The 25,386-nt window shown below is 47.5% G+C and overlaps 1 protein-coding gene across 4 annotated transcripts in view; it reads right to left on the bottom strand.

Annotated features, from left to right (window-relative positions):
- Positions 1-25,386, bottom strand: part of LOC142566249 (dnaJ homolog subfamily C member 7-like) — a 134,389-nt gene that overhangs the window by 86,984 nt on the left and 22,019 nt on the right. Inside the window, exon 1 of one of the 4 annotated variants that reach the window (XM_075677100.1) lies at positions 23,926-24,073. The exons of the other annotated variants lie outside the window; for them this stretch is intronic. Coding sequence (XP_075533215.1) covers positions 23,926-24,014 — 89 coding nt within the window. The 5' untranslated portion in view covers positions 24,015-24,073. Of the gene's footprint in view, positions 1-23,925; positions 24,074-25,386 lie in introns of those variants that run through there. 4 annotated transcript variants of the gene reach the window in all.

Raw genomic sequence — 25,386 nt, 5'->3', positions numbered from 1 at the left:
GAATAAAACATTGCGCGTGGAATGACTGTATGCAGGCTGTTAATTTTTACAATAAACAATGTGCAACTGAGTACACCCCCTTGCGGAACACCAGTTTCTTGGGAGAATGATTTAGATAAAATAAATACCAACTTTTATGCAAAAAGTGCGGTTAGGTTTCAATTGTGTTTAACATGTTCCCATGGACGCCCATCGCAGAAAGATCGCAGAGGATCCTGAATTGTCATGTCATGTCGTACACTTTCTCTAAGTCTAGAAATACTGACAGTAAAAACTGCTTATGAATGAACGCATCTCTAATGTTTGCCTCAATGCGGGCAAGCTGGTCTATTGTCGACCTTTCCTCTCTGAAACCGCATTGAAGGGGGTCTAGTTTGCAGTTACTTTCTAGGAAGCTGATTAAGCGCCGGTTTACCATTTTTTCAAAAACTTTGCACAGACAGCTTGTTAGCGCTATTGGCCTGTAGCTGCTGGCTAAAGCCGGGTCTTTCCCTTGTTTAAGTACAGGGATGACTATAGCTTCTTTCCAGGACGATGGAATATACCCCACCGCCCGCATGGTATTGAAAAGAGATTGGAGTGTTTCAAGTGCTTCAGGGTGTAGGTGCCTAATCATTTCGTATATGATAAGATCGCCACCTGGCGCAGAGTTGTTGCAAAAAACGAGAGACGCCTTAAGTTCCGCCAAAGCAAACGGGCAATTGTAAGCATCACTCTATGACCCTTTGCGGTTTAGGGGATGCTGCTCCTTGCATTCTTTGAGTCTTAGAAATGTTTCTGTATAGTGCGATGCACTTGAGATATATTGAACATTTTTGCCAAGAGAATCCGCTTGATTTTCCAGGCTATCACCTTGGCTACTTACTAACGGTAGGGAATGTGACTCTCGACCTATTAACTTATTTACCCTATTCTATACTCTTGTTTCATCAGTGTTCAAATTTATACTAGAGATGTACCTATCCCAACTTTCTCTCTTTGCACGTCGGCGTGTTCTCCGGCCTTGTGACTTGACTTGTTTAAAATTAATAACATTTTCGGCATTTGGACAATTCCGAAGCAATCTCCAGGCTTTATTTTGACTATCATGCTTTCCGACATTCGTCATTCCACCAAGGGATGCAATGTTTACTTGCCAGTCCGTTAGTTTGCTTGGTACATTTAGTTGCAGCGTCAATAACAAAACCTGTTAGATATGCAGCAGCGTCATCTACATTAAAACCAGCAATGTTATCTCCGCCTAAATACGTCAGCTCTCAGAACAGTTCCCAGTTGGCTGAGTTCATGTTCCATCGCGGAAAATGTGGCGAACATCCATCCTGTTTCGCTAGGTTTAAAATTATTGGAAAGTGGTTGCTCCCAAAGGAGTTCTTCAGAAGAGTCCACTCAAGATACGGAATTAGTGTACTCAATACTATACTTAAGTATATGGATGAGTACGTGTTATGTGCCACACTGTAGTATGTTGGCTCTTTCTGATTAATTATACATGCTCCTGAGGAGGAGACGAAGTTTTCAAAAGTATCAAAAGCTGTGCTTTTGTCATACTGCAAGAGCCAGAGGAATCGGTGGCATCGCGTTTTTTCCGCACCTATCCCAACAAACAAAACTGCATGAACAGCTCGAACCCCTTGCCAGAGAGACTAGTTCTTGGTAAAGGACTACAAAACATTTTAATGAGAGAAAGAGAATAATCTTCATTAAAAAAAAAACTTCCAGGGAGATGTGAATCGAAAAATGAAATTTACCTAAAAAATATTTTCTTTTTAGATTTTGATTGCCAAATTACTAGGCGTGTGCGAATATTCAAAACTTTCAAATGAAGAATCGTATAGTGCCCTATACAATTCTATCTTCAAATTGATTAGTCACTATTCGTAAGTGCGAATACCTTTTGATTATTTCAAAACATCAAGTGCACCCAAATAAACATGAAATTGGAGCAAAAGAACCATAAGCTTTCACCCTCGCAGGCATAGCGCAGCAATAAAACATGCTTACTTCAAAATGGAGCAGGGCCAGTATGACCTAAATCTATTCCAATCTGTTTTTATTCCAAATCGGCCAATAGCCCTCCATGATAGATCAAAATGCTCAGCCCGTAGACATACTTTACAGGCTGTGCAACGATCATTCACACTCTCTGAAGAGCCTTGTGCATGCGAAGAAACTACTTGTTTGCTTTTCATGCTTCATTTGTGCTTTTCATAAACAACACTTAATAACACACTATGTAGTAACAGCAACTTGCTTAGTTTAGAAATACCGGGATGTGATCATTGTTTTATAATTGTGAGAACAGCTGCTCATTATTCAAAAACTATTAGTAAAATATTCACTATTCAGTTCAATTTGCTTCCTACACTATTCGCTTTGTATTCAATTCAGTTTCCCCTAAAAATTGTGCTTTAACATTCTATTATGGGCCGCTATTTTGTAGCGATGCCTTATGCCTTATTCTATGCTATTCTTATCCACCACACACGGCCACCTGATCCCATTGATAATGTGGGCAGGCCGTCACTCTGACCACTGGCCAAGCGCGAAAAGCCTGAAAAAGCATAGAATCAGAAAAGGCATCGCTACAAAATACAGGCATTGATGTGTAAAAAAATCTAGGCAATTCTGACGAGATCACGAAAAATTATTCTAATTGAGGCACGGTAGCTGTAGAAGCTTCCTTTTGTCATTCATGCTCTACTGATGAGGCTCACAACCCTCCTGGCCAGATGGTGAGCTTTCCTGGTGCAACAACCTGCAAGCAACTAGCCCTGGCCAGGTCGGCACCAGCTCATTTTCCGCTTTTCACCAGTGCTCAACTGCCGACTGTGCTTCCTACACGAGAGGCGGACAAGCAAAAAGCTATTGTCTTGCTGTATCCAGCGCAAACCCCAAAATGTGGCTGGGTCTATCAACAGCAAAATTCGGTTGCTGTGCGCCAATACAATATTTGCATGCCACAAATGCTTTGAGGAGGTTCTAGAGGAGTTGGGCATCTTTCCAACTAAGGAGCTGATCGCTATGGGCAACCAGAGAAGAATCAAAATAATCTAATCTCTGGAACACAGACAGCTGAAACAAGTCTCGTCATTGCAGTGTAGCAAGGAAAGTCTAGCTACAAGAGCAAGCTTGCAAGGGTTCCGAGGGTACCACCTACATGGCAGAATTTTGTAGTTCTACACTTCTGGAAAGACTGGTTCACATTCTGGCACAATTTCATGCAAATTGATCATCTGCAATAGTATTAAGCAAGTTTTAAAACTTTCAACTTCATGTCTCACTTTTTTTTTTCCTTATGCTATTTTAATACTTGTGCACAAAAATTATGTTACATAATATGGCTCAAGCTCAGCCAAATTTTGCATGCAAGTGCACAATTATGTGTAGAATGCAAGTACATAGGTATTATTGTAATTAGGAGCAATTTTGCTCACTTTAATCTTCCGAAACCAATCATGACTGTTCTTTTAACTGTAGTAAAAATTAAAAATATTTCCTTTAATAAAGCTAATAAAAACGTTTTGAGCTTCCTTGCAATTATTTGTTTATAATGAGCAGTACAGGTTATAACACTCTCTGAGGCCTGGTATGATGCCCAAACCTTACACACGGAACCCTACTTTTCCCACTTCGAGGGGGTGCACAAGAATAACCACATAAGATATTCAGAAACTAAAATCATATTCCAAAATACAATAAACTCCACACTGTGCATAAATTTAATCCAATCAGCGTTATTATTAACGGAAATGAAAGGCCTGCTGAGATATTCTAACCTAAACTTGACAAGAACTTCTAACCCAAATGCCGGAGCAGCATTTATCACATTGCGAAGGTCTCGGAGCCCCGACATTTATGAGCAAGAATGGATTTTAATGAATGCCAAAACTTCGCTACTGCCAGTACTGCTGCAGTGGTGTGCGCTGTCTGCTACTGTAAGCTTCAAAATTTAAACTGCCATAGCACAGTGATACCAGGGCCTCCTAATTTTTTTAACCTACACTTCATGTAGGCTTGGGCAGATGAGCAGTTTCAGGCAGAGGCTATGACATTGTGTGCTGCATTTGCGACAGGAAACACAAGAGGGACAGGATACTGGCACTGTATCCCATCCCTCTTGTGTTTCCTGTAGCTTACTTTGCACTACAAATCTTTCATTAAAGCTATGTACCAGCCTGCTGAACATTATGCGCTGCACTTGGCTGACTGGAATGTAGCCAATCGGAGCAGACTATGTATAGTCTTCTGCATGAACAGACCAAAAGGGCCTCATTTTGCGCCCGCTGGCTGCGTATATGCCCTTGCCTGAGCACTAAAAGACAATGTACTAGCTTCCTTTCAGCAACAAACCTAGACAAAATACAGCTAAATACATTACTAAATGCGCAGCTCCTGAAGACAACTTCTATAAGCATATAATACGGCGCGGAGTCTGAAACAGTCATCATCCGTCAGCAACATAATTTTATCTTTTTTGAAGATTAGCTCACTTTCCTCTATGAAACACTGTCGTCCAGCACTTCACTGCTGTCCCTGCAGCAAGCGTTCACTGTCGTCGCTACATGTATAGACAGCCCCAACAGTCATATAAAAAATGGCACCACGCATTTACAATGCCAGCCTGTTTGTCGTCTGCTGCCCACACTCATCAAAACTGAGGTGTAAAAAGTGTATATTTCACAGTACACTTATGCTATAGAAATGGCTTTGTGTAGGTTGGCAGTGCTACACTTTTTCTAGTAAAAAAGAAATATATGACTTCCTACACTAGCTACACTCCTGCAGCTGGTGTAGGTAGAAGAAAAAAATCACTACAGTGATCAGCCATGACCAAGTATAGCCAAGTGCAAACATTTAAATTCAATAAGTAGTAGTTTTGACCTTAGCCTTCTGAGACAGGAGGATTTAGGAGTATTAGTAAATACTAAATAATTTGAATAAATCAGTAGGTCTACTGACATATCAGTATTTGTGGCACCACTGGCTAAGAGATACCAATGAGATTCGTTGTGCGTCCACGCCGAAAATGCGTCACAAATTTTTTCCTTGGCACATTGAACTTTCCGACGTTATTATGAAAAACGCAAACGCTAGAGGCAAGGAAGGACCAGAGTACCGACCCATCTCGTCGCTGTCGCTTGAGATGTTTGAGATCTGCTCGATCCAGTACGACGCTGCCAACGTCCGCTGTTAGTTGCGTCGGTGCGACGCAAAGCAAGTGCAACTGCGCCAGCCGGAGACTGAGATGTGCGTCACAGTCGTCTTCGCCTAGATAGTCAGCCGTCTTTGGCGGTACAAGAGACAGTGGTATCGGGTCGCGCAGCGGCACAGCCTCGAGGAACGTAAAGCATTTCGTATCGCTTGCATGCGTGCGTACGGCGGTGAACGTGCACAGCGGCCATACCAGCACCTCTTGGTGATGCGGATACACGGAATATTGACTTATGTCGCGCACAAATTGCGGCGGCACTGATTCCAGCGCTAAGATGCTTCCTCCGCGTCCAAATTTGGCCGCCTCGAACATCGACCTACTGGCTGACACGAAGTGAGGAAACTTGGCGGACTCACGTTCACTGTAGGACCTCGCTGTTTTGACTCCTCTATACAACGCTACAGGAACAGCGTCAAAGCGAGGTAGTAGTTTAAAGGCATCGATAAGCAGGCACCAGAGGCTCTTGAATCGAAACTCGCGCCAGCTAGACTCCGTGTCCCGCGCAGAGCGGCACGCTTCGTTAAACCTACGGCAAATGTTGGGCCGCTCGAGAGTGTAACACACAACTGCAATGCAACGGGCTTTCGCGATGCCACACTCGTCGTCATCTTCCGCACGCGGGAACTGGTAATTATGGATGCTGCACAGTCGTTGGGCTTCTTCCCATGATGCTGAAAATCCTAGATCCCGCGCACAGTCTTCAACAAGGAGGCGCATTACTTGATGGCGATCCATAGCTTCGGCTTTTCGCAAATAAAACTGCAGACCGTCGTGCGCAGCTCCTTCATCACAAGCAGAGTTAGAACCTAATCTAACGTAGCTCACACCGTCGAAGAAATCCAGCCACGCCATGATGACAGCGTGAAGTTTCGTTTTCGCACGGAAGCGCCGTCACGTGATCGTTGTTACAGGACCCGCCTCCACCCTCCAACAACCCCAACACCGCCCTCTCCACCGCAGACACGGCCAGAGCGGGCCTGGCGGGCATCGCCTTGCTAAAGCTTTACGCCTTGCGGATCATCGCAATAGTTGTAGGTGCCAGTGGCATCCGTAAATTTGCCCCCCACGCATTGTCGACGGTGCACAAGACCAGCCCCAGACGTAGAGTTGTCAAATTGAAACTTCTGCTTTTCGCTTCAGTAAATGTAGAAGGCAGCAGTAGCTTATACGTTTGATGACAGGCTACGCGTTCGTTGGTATTTACGCTATATGTGTAAATATAAATGATAAAGTAAATACATAAAAAATAAGGAGGCATACCAGACGGCGTGGCGGGGGCTCCGGATTAATTTCGACCACGCAGAATTCGGTAGCGTGACACGGAGTACGGTAAACAAGCGTGAATCCTGCAGCCGAGCTCGTGCTCGGCTGCAGATAATTGGGGGCTGAAGTGCTGTGAACATTAAATGTAACAAATATGAAGCAACGTTTACATCCAGCCGCCTCCATAAAGATAGGGCGCACTCCACTGAAAGGGCGCCATGGGAGTGCCGATTACTCGCGCGTTCGTCAAAGGAGCCCATGGCGCGCTTGGAGCTTTGCATGGGCATAAATAAACCTAGCTCAACAGCACGTCGTCACATCTTGACGCGACGGGCAATGTAAAAGATGATGCATGACGCAGGTCACGTTCAGTGCCAGCACTTTTGTGTTCGGTTTATCCGAGCGCTCTTTCACCGAGGCCACTTGAGACTACCACAGCGGTGGGGCCGGAAACCGATCAGATTCCGCGCTGCCGCCGGAGCATCGATACTGTTGCTGGCAGTACACTGCTTGGAGGCAGTCAAAGCCCCCCAAAGATCCAATGATTGACACAGCATGTAAGGCTGAACCAATGGTACGATGTATATCTTATTAAATTATGTATACGTCCTCTTTTTCTCCAGAAACAACACTCGACCCCATCCGATTAGCTTCTAAAAAAGCATGGTCAATTACGGCGCCTACAGTATTTGTACTCGTTAACTACTTTTGGGAGAAAAAAAAAGTGTTGGCGCGTGCAGCAATTTGAATATTTTGGCGGCGATTAAAACTTCTTGGTAAAATCAGCGAAACTGAACTAGTCGCTCGAAGAGGAATGACGCTTTCTGACGCAGCTAATTAATCTCACGATGTGCTTCGCGGTGAAGCATTATGGCGATTCTGGGCCATAATGCTTCATAATTCATAATTTTGAATTTTTAAAAATGAAATTCTAGATTTACAGAGCCAACGCAACTTCATCACTTGGTTGGACAGTTAGCGATAGATACGTCAAAAAAAGTACTGACGTCAATGAGCGACTCGTTCCAAAGCGGAAGAGGCCTTAAAGGGAACCTGGAACGATTTTGACGATTTTGTACAAGTGAACCGAGTCTAAGTTAGAGTAGGTCCTTCTGATCATTAATTGACGCATCTAACTGCTACGCGTAAAGCATGCAACTTATTATAAGGTTTTAAAAATATACATTGCTGCCGATCGCAGCACATTACGTGGCTGAATTTTCAGCCGCCCCCTAATCATTTGACGTCATTTGCCCTAATGACGCTTGTAGGACGAGCTATCCGACTGGCTGCCCAGGGCGCGTCACCGATAATTTTTCCAACTTTATGGTGAACAAATGTTGTTCTTAATAGTTGGAATGTTCCTTAATATGTTTATATAAAAAGAAAGTAGCTATTGGCAATATGCCAAACTGCGACATTGTGTCCCTCTGCAACGCAGCCGACGAGCGGACTGGCTGCAGCGCATTGGACGATCGGTATCCGATCGGCGCCAGGATTTGCGCGCTTGCGGCCGCCACTGTACACCGGAGGATTACTACCACAATAACGTTTCGAGAGTCCCGTATTCGGGTAAACACGAACGCAAGGGGTCGGGGCCTGGCCGCTTGACCGTGCCGTTTCACGGGATGAGCAGAAGCGCAAACGTGCACGGTGCAGCCACCTGGTGCCACAGACCTCAACTAAACACAGTAGCAGTAACGAAGTGTATTCTTCTTTGCTGCTGGTGTAAATTTTTCGCAGGAGCGTAATCGTTAACATTCAGTTTTTGTAAATGTTTAAAATGTTTTACAATTGATTAGAGCAATACTTGAACTTTGCAGCTGTTGTCGTCACGTTATTTTTCCTTATTGTTTGCATGATACTGCAACCTTCTCATCACTTTTTTCTCTTACTTTATTGCCACATTCTTTTTTTCTTGGGGGGGGGGGGGTGCTCTTCCTAGAAAGTCAGCGCCGCGAGGCATGTCGGTAGAGACAGTTTAAGTCAATTTAGTATATCTCAAATGCCTGAAAACATGCTTGAATTATACGCGGACCGCGGCAGGTGGCACGGGATAGTATTTCTCAATGGTTCTAACATGCTGATTTCGGAGACTACCGTACGCAAGCGGCCATATGAACACGGCTAGATACAAGATATATTTTCGGCGAAATTGAACAGCACTTAAAAGTAGTGGGGAAAAAAAAAGAAAAAGAAAAAAACTTCAGTGCTTACCGCGAATTCACTAGTCGTGTATGGAGGGAAGTACACCAAACAGTTCACGGTCTCGGCTGCCTGTCTCATGCATCGGAGAAGTCTCCGAAAGAGACGAAAGTGGACCTGGAAAAGCCCTAACGGTGAAACAAGAAATGAAATTGATTCCACACTTTCTGCTGATCCCAGCAGAGTGCAGGATGTAGAAGTGCTGATAGGTAGGGTAAAGTGCAATGATCATAGATTAATGGGGGTGTTGCGTTTCGCCTGCGACACGTGGTTTTGCCGGCGCGACTGCGGCGGGGCGGCAGACATTTTGGCCCGATCGTCGTCGCCGCAACACTCATCGGCAGGTGTTTCCAGGCGCGACTGCGGCGATGCGACCGCAAAGGATCACCCTCTCATTCCAGTCATTGTGCCCGAAACAGGCGATGCCAAAGCAGGGATCATCCTCTCATTCCAGTCATTGTGCCCGAAACAGGCGATGCCAAAGCAGGGATCATCCTCTCATTCCAGTCATTGTGCCCGAAACAGGCGATGCCAAAGCAGGGATCATCCTCTCATTACAGTCATTGTGCCCGACCGGCAGCGCTACAATAGGGTGCTACGAGATCGTGCTCGACATGGTGCTACGGCAGCGCTACGACAGTGTGCGTCACCATTAGCCCATTGTACATTCACGTGCTCGTCTTTTGAGGGGTTCCTTCTTGCCCTCAACTGCGAGAGTATAAAAACAGCTGCCCCCGGACGCCAAAAGGAGGGCTCCGATTTCTTCTGTTGAGTAAAGTGCTCTCCCGTCTCTCTACTTCGGTCAAACCTGACCGCCAACTCTTTGCGATGTTAAAATAAACAAGTTGTTTTGTTGTTACCAGTCGACTCATGCTTTGCCGGGACCTTCGGATGCTTCCAGTTGTACCCCAGGCCGCCAGGCCAACGCTACCCTTGGGGCTTGCGACCCAGGTACAACCACGGGCGTCAGCGCCGAGTTCCCAACAGATCGTACCAGCGGTGCGATCAAAACAGGGGCTAGGATTCACCTTAATTTGGAGAAAGAGTAAAATTGGTCACGAAGAAACAGGTCAACCTAGAGGCAGTAAGGGTAAAAGCAGACAAATTTAGGCTGGTGCTTGCAAATAAATACGCAGCCTTAGAACAGAGAGATGAAGACCACACAGAGGTAATTAATGAAACCGTAACTAGGCTGGCTTCAGAGGCAGCAATTGAAGTGGGAGGCAAGGTACCAAGGCAACCAGTAGGCAAACTCTCCCAAGTAACAAAGGACCTTATAAGGAAACGACAAAGAATGAAAGTGTCCAACTCAAGAGATAAGATAGAAATCGTGGAACTGTCAAAACTGATCAACAAGGCGAAAATAAGGGATATTCGAAATTATAACGTGAGAAAGACTGAGGAAGCCGTAGAAAATGGACGCAGCATGCAATCAGTGAGAACGAAACTTGGCAGAGGACAAACCAAGATGTATGCACTGAAAGATAAGCAGGGTAATATCAGCAATCTCGAAGGTATAATAAGCGCAGCGGTAGAATTCTATACTGACCTCTACAGTAGCCAGAGGACTCGGGAGTACTCTATTCGAAACAATAATGAACAGTATACAGAAACTCCTCCTATAACTAGAGAGGAGGTCAGAAGGGCCTTGCAAGGCATGAAACGGGGAAAAGCGGCAGAAGAGAATGGAATAACAGTCGATTTAATCAATCATGGAGGAGACATAATGCTTGGAAAACTGGCGGCTCTCTATACGATGTGTCTATCGACTGCAAGGGTCCCAGAAAACTGGAAGAATGCAAACATTATATTAATCCACAAAAAGGAAGGTAAAGAACTGAAAAATTATAGGCCCATTAGCGTACTCCCAGTATTATATAAAATATTTACCAAAATTATCCGCAATAGAATAAGGGCAACACTACACTTTAGTCAACCAAGGGAACAGACTGCCTTCAGGAAGGGATACTCTACAATGGATCGCATCCATGTCATTAATCAGGTTATCGAGAAATCTGCAGAGTACAATAAGCCTCTCTATATGGCTTTCATAGATTACTAAAAGGTATTTGATTCAGTAGAGATACCAGCAGTCATAGAGGCATTACGTAATCAATGAGTACAGACCGTTTACGTAAATACCTCGGAAAATATTTAGAGGTTCCACAGCTACCCTAATTCTACACAAGAAAAGCAGGAAGATACCTATAAAGAAAGGGGTCAGACAGGGAGACAATTTCTCCAATGCTGCGTGCTTGGAAGAAGTATTCAAGCTACATATTAAACTGGGAAGGCTTAGGAGTAAGGATCGACGGCGAATATATCAGCAACCTTCGGTTTGCCGATAACGTTGTTCTATTCAGCAACAATGCAGACGAATTACAACAAATGGATGAGGACCTTAACAGAGAGAGTTTGAGAGTAGGGTTGAAGATTAATATGCAGGAGAAAGATAATGATGAACAGCCGGACAAGGGATGCGCCTCCCCCCCCCCCCCCACACACACACTACCTCCTTCGCGAGACATGCCGGCATTTCTACTGACGCATGAGTTGGTCTTGAACGGGAAGAAAGGGAACGGGGGGGATCGATTTTTGTTAGTCACAACCAGTGGCATAACCAGGATTTTTAATGGTGTTGTTGGGGGGGGGAGGGGGGCTAGCACTCGATCTGGACTGAGAGGGAGGCGGGGCTAGGGGCTGGGCAAGCTGCCTGCTAACACAAAAGTTTCAGAAGGGGTGGGGGGTACGCGCTCAGCGTGCCACATCAATCCTTGCTACGCCAACGGCCACAACTATATGCGAAGCAGTGCGTGCTTGGAAGATGTATTCAAGCTATTAAACTGGCAAGGCTTAGGAGTAAGGATCGGCGTCGAATATCTAAGCAACTTTCGGTTTGCAGATGATATCGTTCTATTCAGCAACACTGCAGACGAGTTATAGGAAATGACTGAAGACTTTCACAGACAGAGTGTAAGAGTGGGGTTGAAGATTAATATGCAGAAAACAAAGATAATGATCAATAGTCAGGCAAAGGAACAAGAGTTTAGGATCGCCAGTCAGCCTCTAGTCTGTGAAGGAGTACATTTACATAGGTCAATTAATCACAGGGAACCCTGATCATGACCAGGAAATTCACAGAAGAATAAAAATGGGTTCGAGCGCATACGACAGACATTGTCAGCTCCTTACTGGAAGCTTACCATTATCATTGAGAAGGAAGATGTACAATCAGTGCATTTTACCACTGCTGACATATGGGGCAGACACTTGGAGACTGACAAAGAAGCTTGAGAACAAGTTAAGGACCGCGCAAAGAGCGATGGAACGAAGATTGCTAGGTATAACGTTAAGAGACAGAAAGAAAGCGGTTTGGATCAGAGAGCAAACGGGTATAGCTGATATTCTAATTGACATTAAAAGAAAAAAATGGAGCTGGGCAGGTCATGTAATGCGCCGGTTAGATAACCGTTGGACCATTAGGGTTGCAGAATGGGTGCCAAGAGAGGGCAAACGCAGTCGAGGACGGCAGAAGACAAGGTGGAGCGATGAAATTAGGGAATTCGCGGGCGCTAGTTGGAATGGGTTGGCGCAGGACAGGGGTAATCGGAGATCGGAGGGAGAGTCCTTCGTCCTGCAGTGGACATAAAACCAGGCCGATGATGATCAGAATATTCGCTCTTTGTCTGGCTGGTTAAGCTCTGCGCCAACATGTTGCTGGACCGATCAGGCCGCTCACGTACGTCTACGCTCAATTTGCTTCATCAGCGTGGGTTTATGCCTCCACCGTTTCGTCGAAACGCCCAGCTCGCCTGTGGTTACCGGAATACCAGATACATTCGGCGCTGCGACAGAATGCTCGCAACGCACGCTGCTTCGATAGCTCTCGCTTGGGACCGATTGCCAAGCAGCTTCCCGTGAGATTGGAGAGGCTTCGCGCGCTCGTTCCTAGAGAACCGGAAGTAGACGACACGATGTGCCATCATGACGCAGAGCCAGTGAAGGCGGAGCTTAGTCCTGATCACTTGGCGAACGAGTTGAGGAGAAAATGGATGGCTATGGAGGGCAAGTTGTAATCGTCCGTAGATCTCTTACGCTTCACACATATTGTGGTGCGAATGATTAACTTTAGCTGTACCCCACACGTCTAGAAAATTTGTCCAAACCGGTTCAGGGGCTCTTTAACATTAAACATATACGAATTGACTCATGTTAAGCAACAGACTAAAAAAAGTTTACACCCTTTGAGTCGTATATCTTGCCACGTACTGCGCCATGACGATACGTACGCAGCACGCAAGCCTTTTGCGGAACGTAGCAGCGCTTGTCGCGTCAGGGCTTTTAGTACTAGGAAATGCCTACGTACGTAAGCGGGGGCGAACGTCGTTAGACGCTGGGCGCGTCGGGGCGCGTCGACCGCGTCCGCCAGTGCGTCGAACCATCGGTCGAACTATAGACGCCGTTGTTCTCGCGCTCTCCCGAACAAACGAGAACCACGAGAGCAGCACGCAAGGCTCCCCACGTACGCACGCAAGAATCTGATGCGTGCGTACGCGGCGGCCGCGTACGCATCACGTACCGTTCGTGTTGCGTTCTGCATATGCGCACATTGCAGAACGTAGCGATGTTACGTACGCAACGTACGCAGTACTAAAACTGTATTGCTGTGTGGCAGATATACACCCCAAAGGGTGTAAACTTTTTTCAGAGTGCACTCTTAAGTAGACCTTTACGACGGAGGATTTATTTGTTTCTTCAACACACCCTTATGGAACAGCAAATTTATGTTGAGGCGACTGAGGTCGTTCGCGCCGCTTCACATCGCTAAAGGGTACTTACGGAGGAGAGTCCGCAAAACGTAGGTCGTTCCGGCAGTTCCTAATCACGATCGTGCAGAAAGTAGCACTCGCGTAGCCATGTGAGCAAGCCTCGCCTCGTTATAGGTAACGTCCCCGTAATACAGAACGTTGCCACAGCACGGTTACCACCGTGACAAGTGGACGACTACTTATCAGCAGCGCTTGTATTAACAACAGAAAACGTCGCGAGAGAACACGAGGAACAAGAAAGGAGACCCAGACGATTACAAGACAGCATATGCCCTCTCTTAGGCTATCAGAGAAGGTATGAGTCTGCTTCCTATGGGGATCTGATATGTACTTGCAATAGGTTTTCATTAGTAATTGTTTTGATGCGTATCTTCGGTTCTTGCCAAGCAGCATTTATTCAGCGCGATCACGACATAACCTTAAATTGCGTGCCAGTCCGCCTTGTGATCGTTTCGGCCTCCTTTCTTGTCCCTCGTGTTCCCTGGCATCGTTGGCTGCTATAATGAACCAGCTAGCGCAACAATGCGTTTTATTTTAACAGTCACTTCCTCTTAGCCGTTACTATCCGTGAAGTTGAACTTTCATCCTTCGAGAGCCTTTCGCTTCGTAGCAAGAATCCAGCCAGGAAAAAGAAAAAAAAGGAGAGCAAAAACTGCATTGCCATCGTCCACCACGAGGCAACACTGCTGAAAATCACTAAGTCCTGGGCTCTCAATCGCAGGGCCGTATAACGCTACATAGATCCCTTTTGGGAACACTCACCTATGCGTGACTTAGGGTCCGGCGCGACGCCTCATTGGAGCCCTCATTGGAGCTATGGGCTTTATACCCACTGTCTTAGCCAATGAGCATCAGCTGATTGTGACATAGCTGATTGTGACTGCTGACTGTGACGAAAACACGAGATACACGAAAAAATAGCTGACTACGAGGTTCTTTCGGTAAAGATGACCGCAGGGAAAACGTCAGGCTCTGAAGACACTACTACTGAGGCCCGATCAGCTTGTAAAGTCTGGATCGCGCGCAGAGTACCCGACGTCATGGCCTTGGCGAGGGAAAAAAAAAGTGGATGCCCCGAATGTAACGTTAAGTCGCCCCCTCGCGAGACACGGGCTACGCAGTCCTGACAGAGCCAAGGATGAACGAGCATTTTGCGCACACATATGCAAAGCAGACGCTTAAGAGCCCGACCACTGAGGCGCCCGCACAAAAGGCGTTCGGTCACCTACGCAGCTCGAAAATGCAAAGCCTCGCCGACATGTCGAGGCGATCAACTGGCACGGACGCGAAAGGAACTCATGGGCGACGGAGGCACGCTACAAGTTGAGGACCCAGTCATCGAAGTAATAGTGTTTTAAAGGCGTCCGAGAAAATTTTGTCCCTCAATAGCTATGAAATGACTCTGGCCATCCTTATACGGTGAAACTGCCTAGCGAGTGGGCTATGTTGGTGGTGCAGTGACAAGAGCACATTCTTATGCTTTCTCTAATCTTTCCTTCTCTCCCTAACTTTCTTTCCCAGTCCTTCGTGTCTGCGTTTATTTTTTATGTTGTTTACCATGTATTCGTTGAGTCGCAGTTTTCACTGGCAAGGTGACTCGACTGACGCCGGTTCTCCCTCGGATTCATTTCGTTCAGCTGTGATCGAAGGTGAAACGGGTGAGCCTATTTTGCGCCTAAACAGCTCGGGGTCACCTAACCTCAGCAAGAACGTCATCGTGGCTGTGCATGGCTGTGGCTTCAACTGGTTGCGTCTTGTTTAAAAAGCGTCACAAAAAAACCTTAGAAAAAAATAAAACGTATGCTCGGAGGCGCGAATTCAACTAATTGCACCGTGGCATGCGCGTGACGTTTAGTGATCGCATTTGTTCACTTTCGGGAGTGACGAAGTATCGCAATAATTTGCACGGTTCGTGACAGCTTGGCGAATGAGCGCATCGGGAAATTCGGCCAAACCGATGACTCGCCTTCTCATGAACGCGTCAGAGTTGCTTCGTTTTCTTTTCTTTTTATTTATTTGTTTATCTATTTTTTTAGTGCTGTCGAGTCAAACTTCTGAATAGGGAGCTTACTTTCAAGGAAAGTGCTAAACAATGGTGGAATGTGTTGCGAAAGCTTCGAACGCTGGGGAACACTACCAGGCAACGTCGCGACCTGGAAACTGGAAGCACGTATTAAGATTTCCAAGTGCATTTGCTGGAATTATACGCCAACACTGACCAAACTGATGTAGTCTAGAGCCATAAATCCTGTCTGTAGTTACCGGAATTGATTCACGAACACCCAGCAGCCATTTTCCGTTACCCTCAACACGTCGTACAGAGATCCGAACTTTACTTGTGAAGTCCGCCAGTGAGTCCGCATGCCGGTTCCATTTTCTTAAGTGCAAATACAATGCTTTAAATTGTGAAGATTGAGTGGCTGATTAATGGATCTTATATTCGATGCACCCGCGTGATCCGCCTCGAGTGGAACCCCTAGGCCGAAAAGGGATTCACCTAACCGCTCCAGCTGCGTTCATCCCTCTCAAGGCCCAGGGGGTGTGACCTTACGATTTCTTCATCGCTTAGCGATGAATATAATAAACTATCAGTATTCAGCGTAGCGCACAAGATCAAGAGCGCGTTTCAAAACTCGAACAAGTGTACGCTAAAGCGCGGCGACAAGGCTCAAACAAATGCACGGCAGGAGCGACGACAAACCTTACGCGGTCAAAAAAATCGCCACGCTTTTACTTTCTAAGCCACGAAACCCACGAGTCGTAAACGAAACGCAGCCAGTTAAGCCGTAGCCACAGCCATGCACAGCCACGGTGACGTTTTCGCATGCGGCCACATGGCCCAGAGCTGTTGAGGTGAAAATATAGGCTCTCCCAGGTGAAACCACAGCTCGGCGACTTCACGTTTGGTGTGCTCCTTTCTCGGGAACAGGTCACCGCAGCTCTCCTGTGTGTCCTCCTCGCGCGCCGGACGCACCCTACTCTGGTAACGCTCTGCTGGCCACGCGTCTTTTCGAGAAAACTGTCGCCGCCGTCAGGTCGGAGTCCAACCAAAATACCGAGGCCTTTGTGAGAAATAGAGGTGAAACTGGAGTTATTGTTGGCCCGACGACCGAAGCGCTGAGCACAATGGGTAATCTCGGAGCCTGCGCGCGTGTCCGCGTAATACTGTGTGCCTATTGCGCGAAAGCACGAAACGATTGACAGCGAGACAATAACACAAACACACGAGAATGAGCCCGTGAAATCGTGGTCGCGCCACCTAAAGTGCGCGCGCACGCTCTGCTAACGGCCTGGCAATCTACAGCGTCATTTTCCGTTCCCAGCGGATTCTGCTGCGAAATCGTGGAGGAAGGCCACGGACGGTCGCGCCGCGGAGTGGCCAGTGAGAAAGATACTTCACGGATTATCCGCACAGTGTCTCCGTATCGCTCCGTTTGAGCGGGCGCCTTTCTGATGTGTTGACAGCTTGTATTTACGCCATGAAAATAAAACCATTGAAGAACAGGATATGTTGCGTGCCTCAGCGAACTCGAGCGGCGAAGGATGAAATAAGTGTTCATTCCTTTTCTACGGACACGTGTCTAAAGAGTAGTGGCCGGTGAAGCTCCCGATCGGCATGCATGTGACGGCGCCAATGAAGGTTTGTATCGTGCACTTTGTCGGGGCCAAATACTTCTTGAATGGCACTGGTAAGCAAAATGCGAATTGTCGAAATCGATCACAAATGTCGAAATCGATCACAAATGTCGAAATCGATCACAAAAGCATTACGCTTTCACGACGTTGTTGCTGTATCTTACGTGAACGGGGGACGTTCAAGACGGCACGAAAAGACGAGCTAACGAGTCCGCGCCGTACGAGTCCGTACGAGGTTATAAGGCTGTCGGGACGCCACCACAGCAGTTGATTATGTGTAGACCCGTTAGACAGCTGTGTCTAGTTTTCGAGTGCCAGCGGAAAACGAATGGCGCGTTAATTTTGAAATAAACTCGAATTCCTATTAGGCTCGCCTTGAACATACGACGACTCTACAAACAACCCTTGAAGAGTGACAGCCTCACCCCTGCATGCCTTGACGGACGCCGCGACAAATGAGATAGCCGGCGTTCAGAAATTTCTTGTCTTTTATTATAAAGGCACCGGCTTCGTTTTATTTTCTCTCTTTTATTTTTTAAACAAATTTTTACAGGTTATAAGGTGATGCATCATGCCTGCTAAAGACAACTGCTTTGCAAAAATGTAGCGTCATCGCTACTTTTTACCGCAGCCGACGAGAATAAGCTCGGTGAGCTACGACATGGACGCGCAGTCGGCGATCATGATAATCTCTGTGCCGGCCATCATGGATCCCCTCGCGCGCCACCTATTCTCCGCGTGCATTGCGAATAGGCATGTCCGCGTTGCGCTCACCCAAGGAACTGAGGACAGGAACGTTTAAAAGGAGCACCACATGGCTGCAGAAAATAGCGTCTATTCCTCTCCAGTCAATCTCTCTCTCTCTCTCTCTCTCTCTCTCTCTCTCAGTAGCACGAGGTGGGTTGTGGAACATTCCGATTTAGAACATTCTGAGCAATTATGTATCCGTTTCTCGTTTCCTGCCACTTGTAAAGTAAATGTAGAAAATAAACCTTTTATAAGGTTTCTCATCGAGCGTCAGCCCTTCTGAAGCACGCAGCACGCTACTCTGGCTGGCGTTGCAATATTCGGGGCACCGCCCTGGTTGCGAGTTGAACCGGGCGTCCAGGAGGAGACTTCTAAACCTCCGAATCCCAACAGCGAGCGCGAGGTTCCAAGAGTGCTGCGTTTCACGACTGGCCTCTGAAGGGTTGTTGGGAGCACGCATGGGTAAGATCGGCAAGTTACCCTAGGGAGAAGCTGCCGGAGAAGTTCCGTACACTTGGCATTTGCCTCTGGTCGCGCGATCACGAGTTTTTCCACTCGGAGCCTTCACTAATGTGTTTTGTGACAAACTACGCAAACGTTAGTGTACAGACTACAAAGCAAGCATACTTACGCGTCTATAAAAGGTGAATTAATAAGTTGTAATTGTAGCTTGTAGTAGCAAAACAAAACATCTGAAGGTGCTAACATGCATTTTAAGAGAGTATGTGCAAGCTTTCCTAGTACTACGAGTCCAAATGCACTACACCTGTTTCGGCCGCATAGATTTACCGCATCGAGCCATCGGTTGACCATTTCAAGGGCCCAAACTTCCTTTTAAAAAAGTAATAACAATACTTCTTTAAGCCCTTAGTGACATTGAAATCGCCTTCCTGGAAGGACATGCCCAAGTTTAATTGACGCACCGCCTTCTTTAATACACTGAAAACTTTTTGAAGTATTTTTTTTTAATTGTTCAACTGATGGTTTTATGTACTGATATGTATTCCTATAGGATTATGGCAGCCGACATAGCGTTTCCTTTTTGAGTCTTGTTTGGTAGGTCCTTTATTAGATAGCGGGTCAGCGCATGTGCATCTTTTTTACTTACCTTAACGTAAATTTCTAAAGGCAAATGTCGAACAGTGCTTTCTTAATTGTGTCTTACGACCTCTGCTACACTAGTCTGCACGGTTATGTCATGGTGTACGGCTATGGTGTGGTTACTTTGGGGGTCCTAGTGGTCAATCGGTTTGATCGTCGACTGGTTGTTTCATCACGAATGCGATACCCGATGCCGGTCTCGTGCTGTATTTTAATGTCACGTTTCTTCAATAAAGCTTAGTTGAAGTAATCACCAATCCTGTGTACTGCTCTCGACCTCGTTTTTTTTTTTTTTTTTTGCACTAGTGCTTTCTCCTTCTTAGTTATGAACCAATTCACCAGAGAAAATGTTTTACTAAGAATAACTTCAGGGTGTCTACCAAGTTGACATTTCCAAATTCCCTGAGTTTTCCCGGTAGTCCCCGAGTGCCTTTGCAAAATTCCCTGAGTGACACAGAACTTCGTTTTATGTCAAGACGGGTTGACACCAGTTTGAATAGTAAGGTCTCGTGCTTACGTTATTCAAAAAGACAGATGGGCGGGGTTAGTAATATGCACAGCGAATAAAATTTCCTCGAAACAAAATGGTAAAGCCCATTGCAAATCGAGTCGAACATTTTCAAATACGAATAAAAGAGATGCATACAGAAGCAAATATTTTCGAATATGAGCTATTTCTATCAACTGATAGCAAGCTCATAGGTATGAGGCCCAATCTTTGTCACAAGTGAGATTCTCTCTCAGCAGCTGGAAAGTCAACCTCAGCTGTCCTGACATATAAGAGAGATTTAGGTTAGGGGACGCAAGCGGCTCGCGTACGCAACTAGGGGCGGCGGTACTGCGCAAGCGCACACCTAGACGTAGGGGTCTGCGCATGCGCAGTACCGCGGCCCCTAGTTCTAGCGTACGCCAGCCGCTTGCGTCCCCTAACCTAAAGCTCTTTATTTTCTCAGCCGGTGCACAACGCCTCAGTGTTGCGTTTCACTGCTTTAAAAAGTTTAAGTTCGGATGAGGGTCGGCGTTTTGAGTTCACGCTCCTTCAAAGAAGCGGCGGCACGCTTCCTTTCCCGTTCATTCCTCAATGCGTGGGTCCTTTCTGTTCTCGTCATCCTTCCGCAGCGCGTTCGCCCCACGGACCATTTGAAGCATCCTCTTGCTCAGTTGTACAGTCAACGTCCGATTTTTTTCGGACTGCCTAGGGGTTGTCCGAAACGTCCGAAAAAAATGAATGCACGTCTTTTACTGCCCTTCAGGGCTAAAATCGCCACGGGCACGTCTGGAAAAGCTCTGAAGGCCTGTCAGTACACTTATAAGGCATGTCGGTGTTCGTACTGTGACAGGAGAAATTTTGAAGTTGATGAAGTTGTGTATTGAGGCGAAGCTCACTTTCGGAAACTGGCATTATGCAACGCGCCGTGCTTTGGCGAGGAATACAAAGGCTGAATTGGCGTCATTGCTAACAGCAGCGAATTACTAACAGCAGCGATGGTCTTAGTAGCTATGCCTAGCGTTGCCGCGGTGGTGGCGACGGCTGCCAGCGGATCTGCGTGCGAGAGCGCCGGTTCGAGGCGGCGTGATAATCAGAATAGCGGCGGTGGTGGCTTTGATTAATGCCGTTTCGGAACTGCGGTCACGGCAAAAAGTCCGGAAAAGCGGACGGCGAAGGGTTCTTGCGTCCGAACTTTCAGACGTTCTTATACATTGACTCTATGGGGTAGGTGGTGGTGCCGCAAAGCCGTCCGCATTATCGGGCATGTCCCAAAAATCGGGCGTCCGGTAAATCGGTCGTTGACTGTATAGTGGCAACTCCTGCAGCCGACGACACGGCGCCAAAGACGACTCGTTACGATTCATCCACGTTACTCGAGCCAGCATTAGCGCGACTTTCATTCCCTTTCAAAAAAATTATGGCTAATTTTCCCCGATAGAAGCACAAATTCCCCGAGTTTCCCCCTGAGTATTTCCAGACTATTCAATATCCCTGAGAATTCCTGGTTTTCCCAGTGGGTGGACACCCTGAAAACAGTGACAGGTGGCGGTACGGCGCACTGGAGAGCGGCGCAAGGCACTAGACGAGATGACGTATACACAGAGGCGACAGAGGAAACATCCCTGGGTCTGTGGCCCAGCATAACTTCCTTCCCTGCGCTCGACGGCAGAACGGAACGAAGCGCCGGGCGACCGCTCAAGCCGAACCGAAAATGTGACAGGCGGGGCAGAGTCAAATGCGCGCCCCCGCCCGCCGCTGGGCTTCCCGGCAAGACAATGGGCCAAAACAGAGCTCATTCCGAACGGTCCTTGAACCATTACGCGGAACGGCACGGCGCCCGAGTCGCTGACCCGGGACATGACTCACGACCGCTGAGGCCGCACGCTCGAAAAAGGCGCGGCGCGTGACAACGCCCGTGCGCGGACGGGGAAAAAAGCCGGCGAGGAAGCGCGGTCGTCCACAGCCGGCCAATGGCCGCGGAACAGCGCGCTGCTGCCAGGTGACCGACAAACGCGTCTCCCTCTCCTCCGTCCCGCACGGCAGATAGGAATCCGATGCCAAGGAGAGTGCGTGCACCCGATGGCCAGCGGCGAATCATCGGGCCCCAAGGGGATTCGTTCGGAAGGCGCCAGCAAAGCTCGCTCCAAAGGGACGCTCAAGGGAGAGCAGTGTGGGTAACTTCTGACTTAATTTTGTTATTACTGTTTTCCTTTTTTGAACTGTTTTCCTTTGGTCCGCTCGCTCTCACAAAAAAGAAAGAAAGTGAAAAAGAAAGCAAGAAAGGCCAACCTCACATAAAGACCTCATGCTGCTTTTTTACACCTGCTCGCGCATAACGCTCCATAACCCGAGCGCATTTTCCAAATTCATATAAGACTTGCTGCAATCTTTTCCATCACGCCGCCATCATAGCCGCACACAAAATGAGCTCCACCATGCCACGGCAGCCCCCCCCCCTCCCAATGCACACCGGTGTCTAAATTATGGTCGTAACCTGCCATCAACGTTTTCTCTCTATGACCAGCTGCGACATACACAAATATCAACCACTCTAAATGCACGATCTAGAACGCCCCCCCCCCCCAAATTAGTCCGCCCTTTAGTCATTTCCGTTCTGTTATCAGCAACACCAGTTATGCATACAGGAGCGCATAGTCAAGTTCTTAGTTGAGACCATTTTGATTTCTATAAGGAGGGTCGTCGCAATCACCTAAGTGACGGGACAAAATGTGCAGTAAAAGGGCACCTGGTCAGTATTTAGCTAAGAAACGAGAAGAAACGTGCGTTCGTATAAACTAAATGTGAACACACCCAATCTCTGTTCGACGATGTTGGACTAACCTTGGGAGAGAAAAAAAACTTAAAAATGAGAAAGATCGGCTGAAGCTGTAACACATAAAACACGACGACGAGGTGGGGCGCGGGCGGCAGTGACACAGACGCTTCTTATCGCAGTATTGGGGAGTTTCATAAATAGCGTATCCAAGCCACTTAGCGTATGCGAAATCCGTAACTCCCCTGCGAGTTCCTTGGTACTCTCTTTGCATACTCTTGTGCCCCCGACGGTATGCGTCCCCAAAGACTTGGGTATACCCTAACGTAAAACTCGTCTATTACCCTTACTTAACGCGCGGTCGCCGCCCTCTCTTGCGATGAAATGAGGACTTCTCGACAGAAGCAGCATGGACCTCAAGTCGAGAACCTTTCTCTCATGCACGCACATCGGTATTCTGCGCCGTGGTAAATCTTTGCTCCGACACCACTTTCCTCGCGAGATGCCAAGGCGATGATTCGACCCGGCATGATACACAGGCGCCGCTGTCAGATGGGAAGAGGACTTCCCATCGCAGCGCTCGGTCGGCCGCTACGCAGTCCACGCGCACGTCTGTCCGAGTGATCTTTTCCAAGCAGGAAAAACTAGACCTACTGAAAACCGGCACGCACGTTCATCGCACAAAAGCATCGTCAAGTCGCAAGTACAGCACCAGCACAAGGGGAAATGCATACAGAGTATTACACACGCACACGCTACACAGCATTGTCACAGCGGTCAACGCTCACCAAGCTATTTGCGCCATACGTGTCATATTAGGCGTATATGCTGCCCTGGTGCACTGCAGGCACAAATATGCAAAGAACCATGGATAAAAATAGACGTCACCCACAGGATAGATTGTGGTTGCGCTAATTGGTACTACATGACGTTTTAGACCAAATACAGCGTAAAGACGCGACATGAAAGAGAGATGGCGGGGCACCAAAGGGTGGTATGTCTCTTTCTTGTCCTGTCTTTTGCACTGTTTTTATTCTAAAACGTAGCCTACATTTGTCCAGTGGCGGAATTTTACATGCCAAAGCTCAGGCCATGGCAGAAGTTACACCGGGATTCTCTGACGTGCACAGAAATATTTGTTCACTTAATTCGTCACGGCAGAACTTACGGCCCAGCCACGGCCTCACGGACGTTAGCGCAACAGTTACGGTTATGCGGAAGTGTGTCTGCAAAGACAACCTCCCGTTAAGCAGAAACCGGTGCGCTCTCAGAAGACAGCCTACTATGAGGAAGAATGCACCATAACAGCAGTAAATTTCCTTTCGTTTTGATCCTGATCGTTGCTGCCAGTTGACCTAATTGCCTGACGTTCATCTCGAGCCGTCTCCCGCTTTGAGGCGTAGGTACGATGTTCAGCTATGGGCTTGGCCCAAGTGTTTACGAGGCACAGGATTCCACAAGCCCACTTGTCGAAACGTTGGCTCCGGCTTTCACCTTGTTCTCGTTTTGCTCATCGCCTTAATTACGAAGGGTAGATCATCCGACAGGATAGTTATTTGGCGAGTACTAGCTAAGAAGGTCACATCACTGCGGCAAGCATTCGTTCGGTACCCATCGGAGGTAGACCCCTCCCTCCTCCCATTCACCGCGGGCAACCGTCATCTCTCACCTGCGGGACACGGCGGCGAGCCCGACCTTCTGGACGGCCAACGTGCTGTGCGAGGCCGGCGGCCGGCACGCGCGAGACGTCAACACCATAACGCGCGCACACACAGACACACGCGGACCAGCGCAATAAAACACTCCAGCCGCCGCTCACGCCGCGAGCGAAAGCGCCAGCGGCAACAGCCTGTGCGCCAGCGGCTGGCGGCGCGCGCTAGCCGGCGAAGGTGAACAACCAGCCACGTGACGCGACGCGCCGCCAATCACGGCGCCAAGCCAGCCCACGCCGGCGCAGACGCACGTCGACGAGAGCGGGCCGGGAATGCGCGGCCACAAACGACGACCGGAGTGATGACACCACGTTCGGCGAAAGAGAGAAGCTACAAGGGACACACCAGCAACAGGTATTGCCGGAGAGTGAGTGCACTATACCTGTACCCGGAACGATGAGCCGAGCGGGGCAGCCCCGTCGACAGAGCGTGTCGCGTGCAGCTTAATTTAGAAGATCGCGCACTGGACGGGCGGCTTGTTCGTATATCTATCACGACCTATTTGTCACCTGGGCGAAAGTAGTCATACAAGACAGGAGAAAAAAAACTGCAACAGTTCCCTTTTGCACTAAGCCAGCGGTTCAGAAGAGTGGTAAGTCTACAAATCGGCATCCTGTCTTAATTGTCAGCATTACGCCACTGTAGAGCATGGCCCATCATATGCAATATGTAATCTCACGTCACTGTTATGCACCGCACAGGTAAAAAAAAACATTTAATGTCATGCAATGTTTATTGTTTATGCACTATACACCGAAATGCAATCACCAGTTCATATGACTGCACAGTGCGAGACGTAGACGCAGCGATGCTACGAGGACGAAGGCGATGTTTGACGTTTGTCGCAAGGATCGGCAGCCCAAATGTAAGAAATTAATTGAAAGAAGCCGTTCAATATCATACGCTATTCCATTAAGCCGTTTGTGCTCTTTAGAGAATGGAGTCGACATATTTACAGGTTTCATGTCGTGACACATTATCCGATTACGCAGAACAGATTATACATACATGCATAATCTGTTGCAAGAGTTGTAATCTTATGCAAGAGTGTATATATCGGGCGTTCTTTTTTTTTTTTCAGACTGAACGGATTTTCTTTTTAATCGGCTGTGGCAGATAGCACAGTTCTACTCACTGGATTACTCAAACAGGCGGACATCACTTGCACGATAAATCGAAACGCATAATCAACCGATTAACAAATTTCTGCTAATTATGTCCTAAATTAACAACCTTACAGCACATATATTCATAATGCATTTTGCCAAGTACAGCCGGCGAGTTCGCAAGGCATATCCACTTTGAACGAATTAGAAGACACCAGATGCCAAAGTGTGCAACGATATACATTGGCGTTCCACTCATTTTTGTGCTTGAACGCATAAAAGCAGTCTAGTTAAAAAAAAGTAAGCGGAACA

Source organism: Dermacentor variabilis, chromosome 1 (assembly GCF_050947875.1).
Source record: "Dermacentor variabilis isolate Ectoservices chromosome 1, ASM5094787v1, whole genome shotgun sequence".
Classification (NCBI taxonomy): domain Eukaryota; kingdom Metazoa; phylum Arthropoda; class Arachnida; order Ixodida; family Ixodidae; genus Dermacentor; species Dermacentor variabilis.
This window is presented reverse-complemented; position numbering and strand designations above follow the sequence as displayed.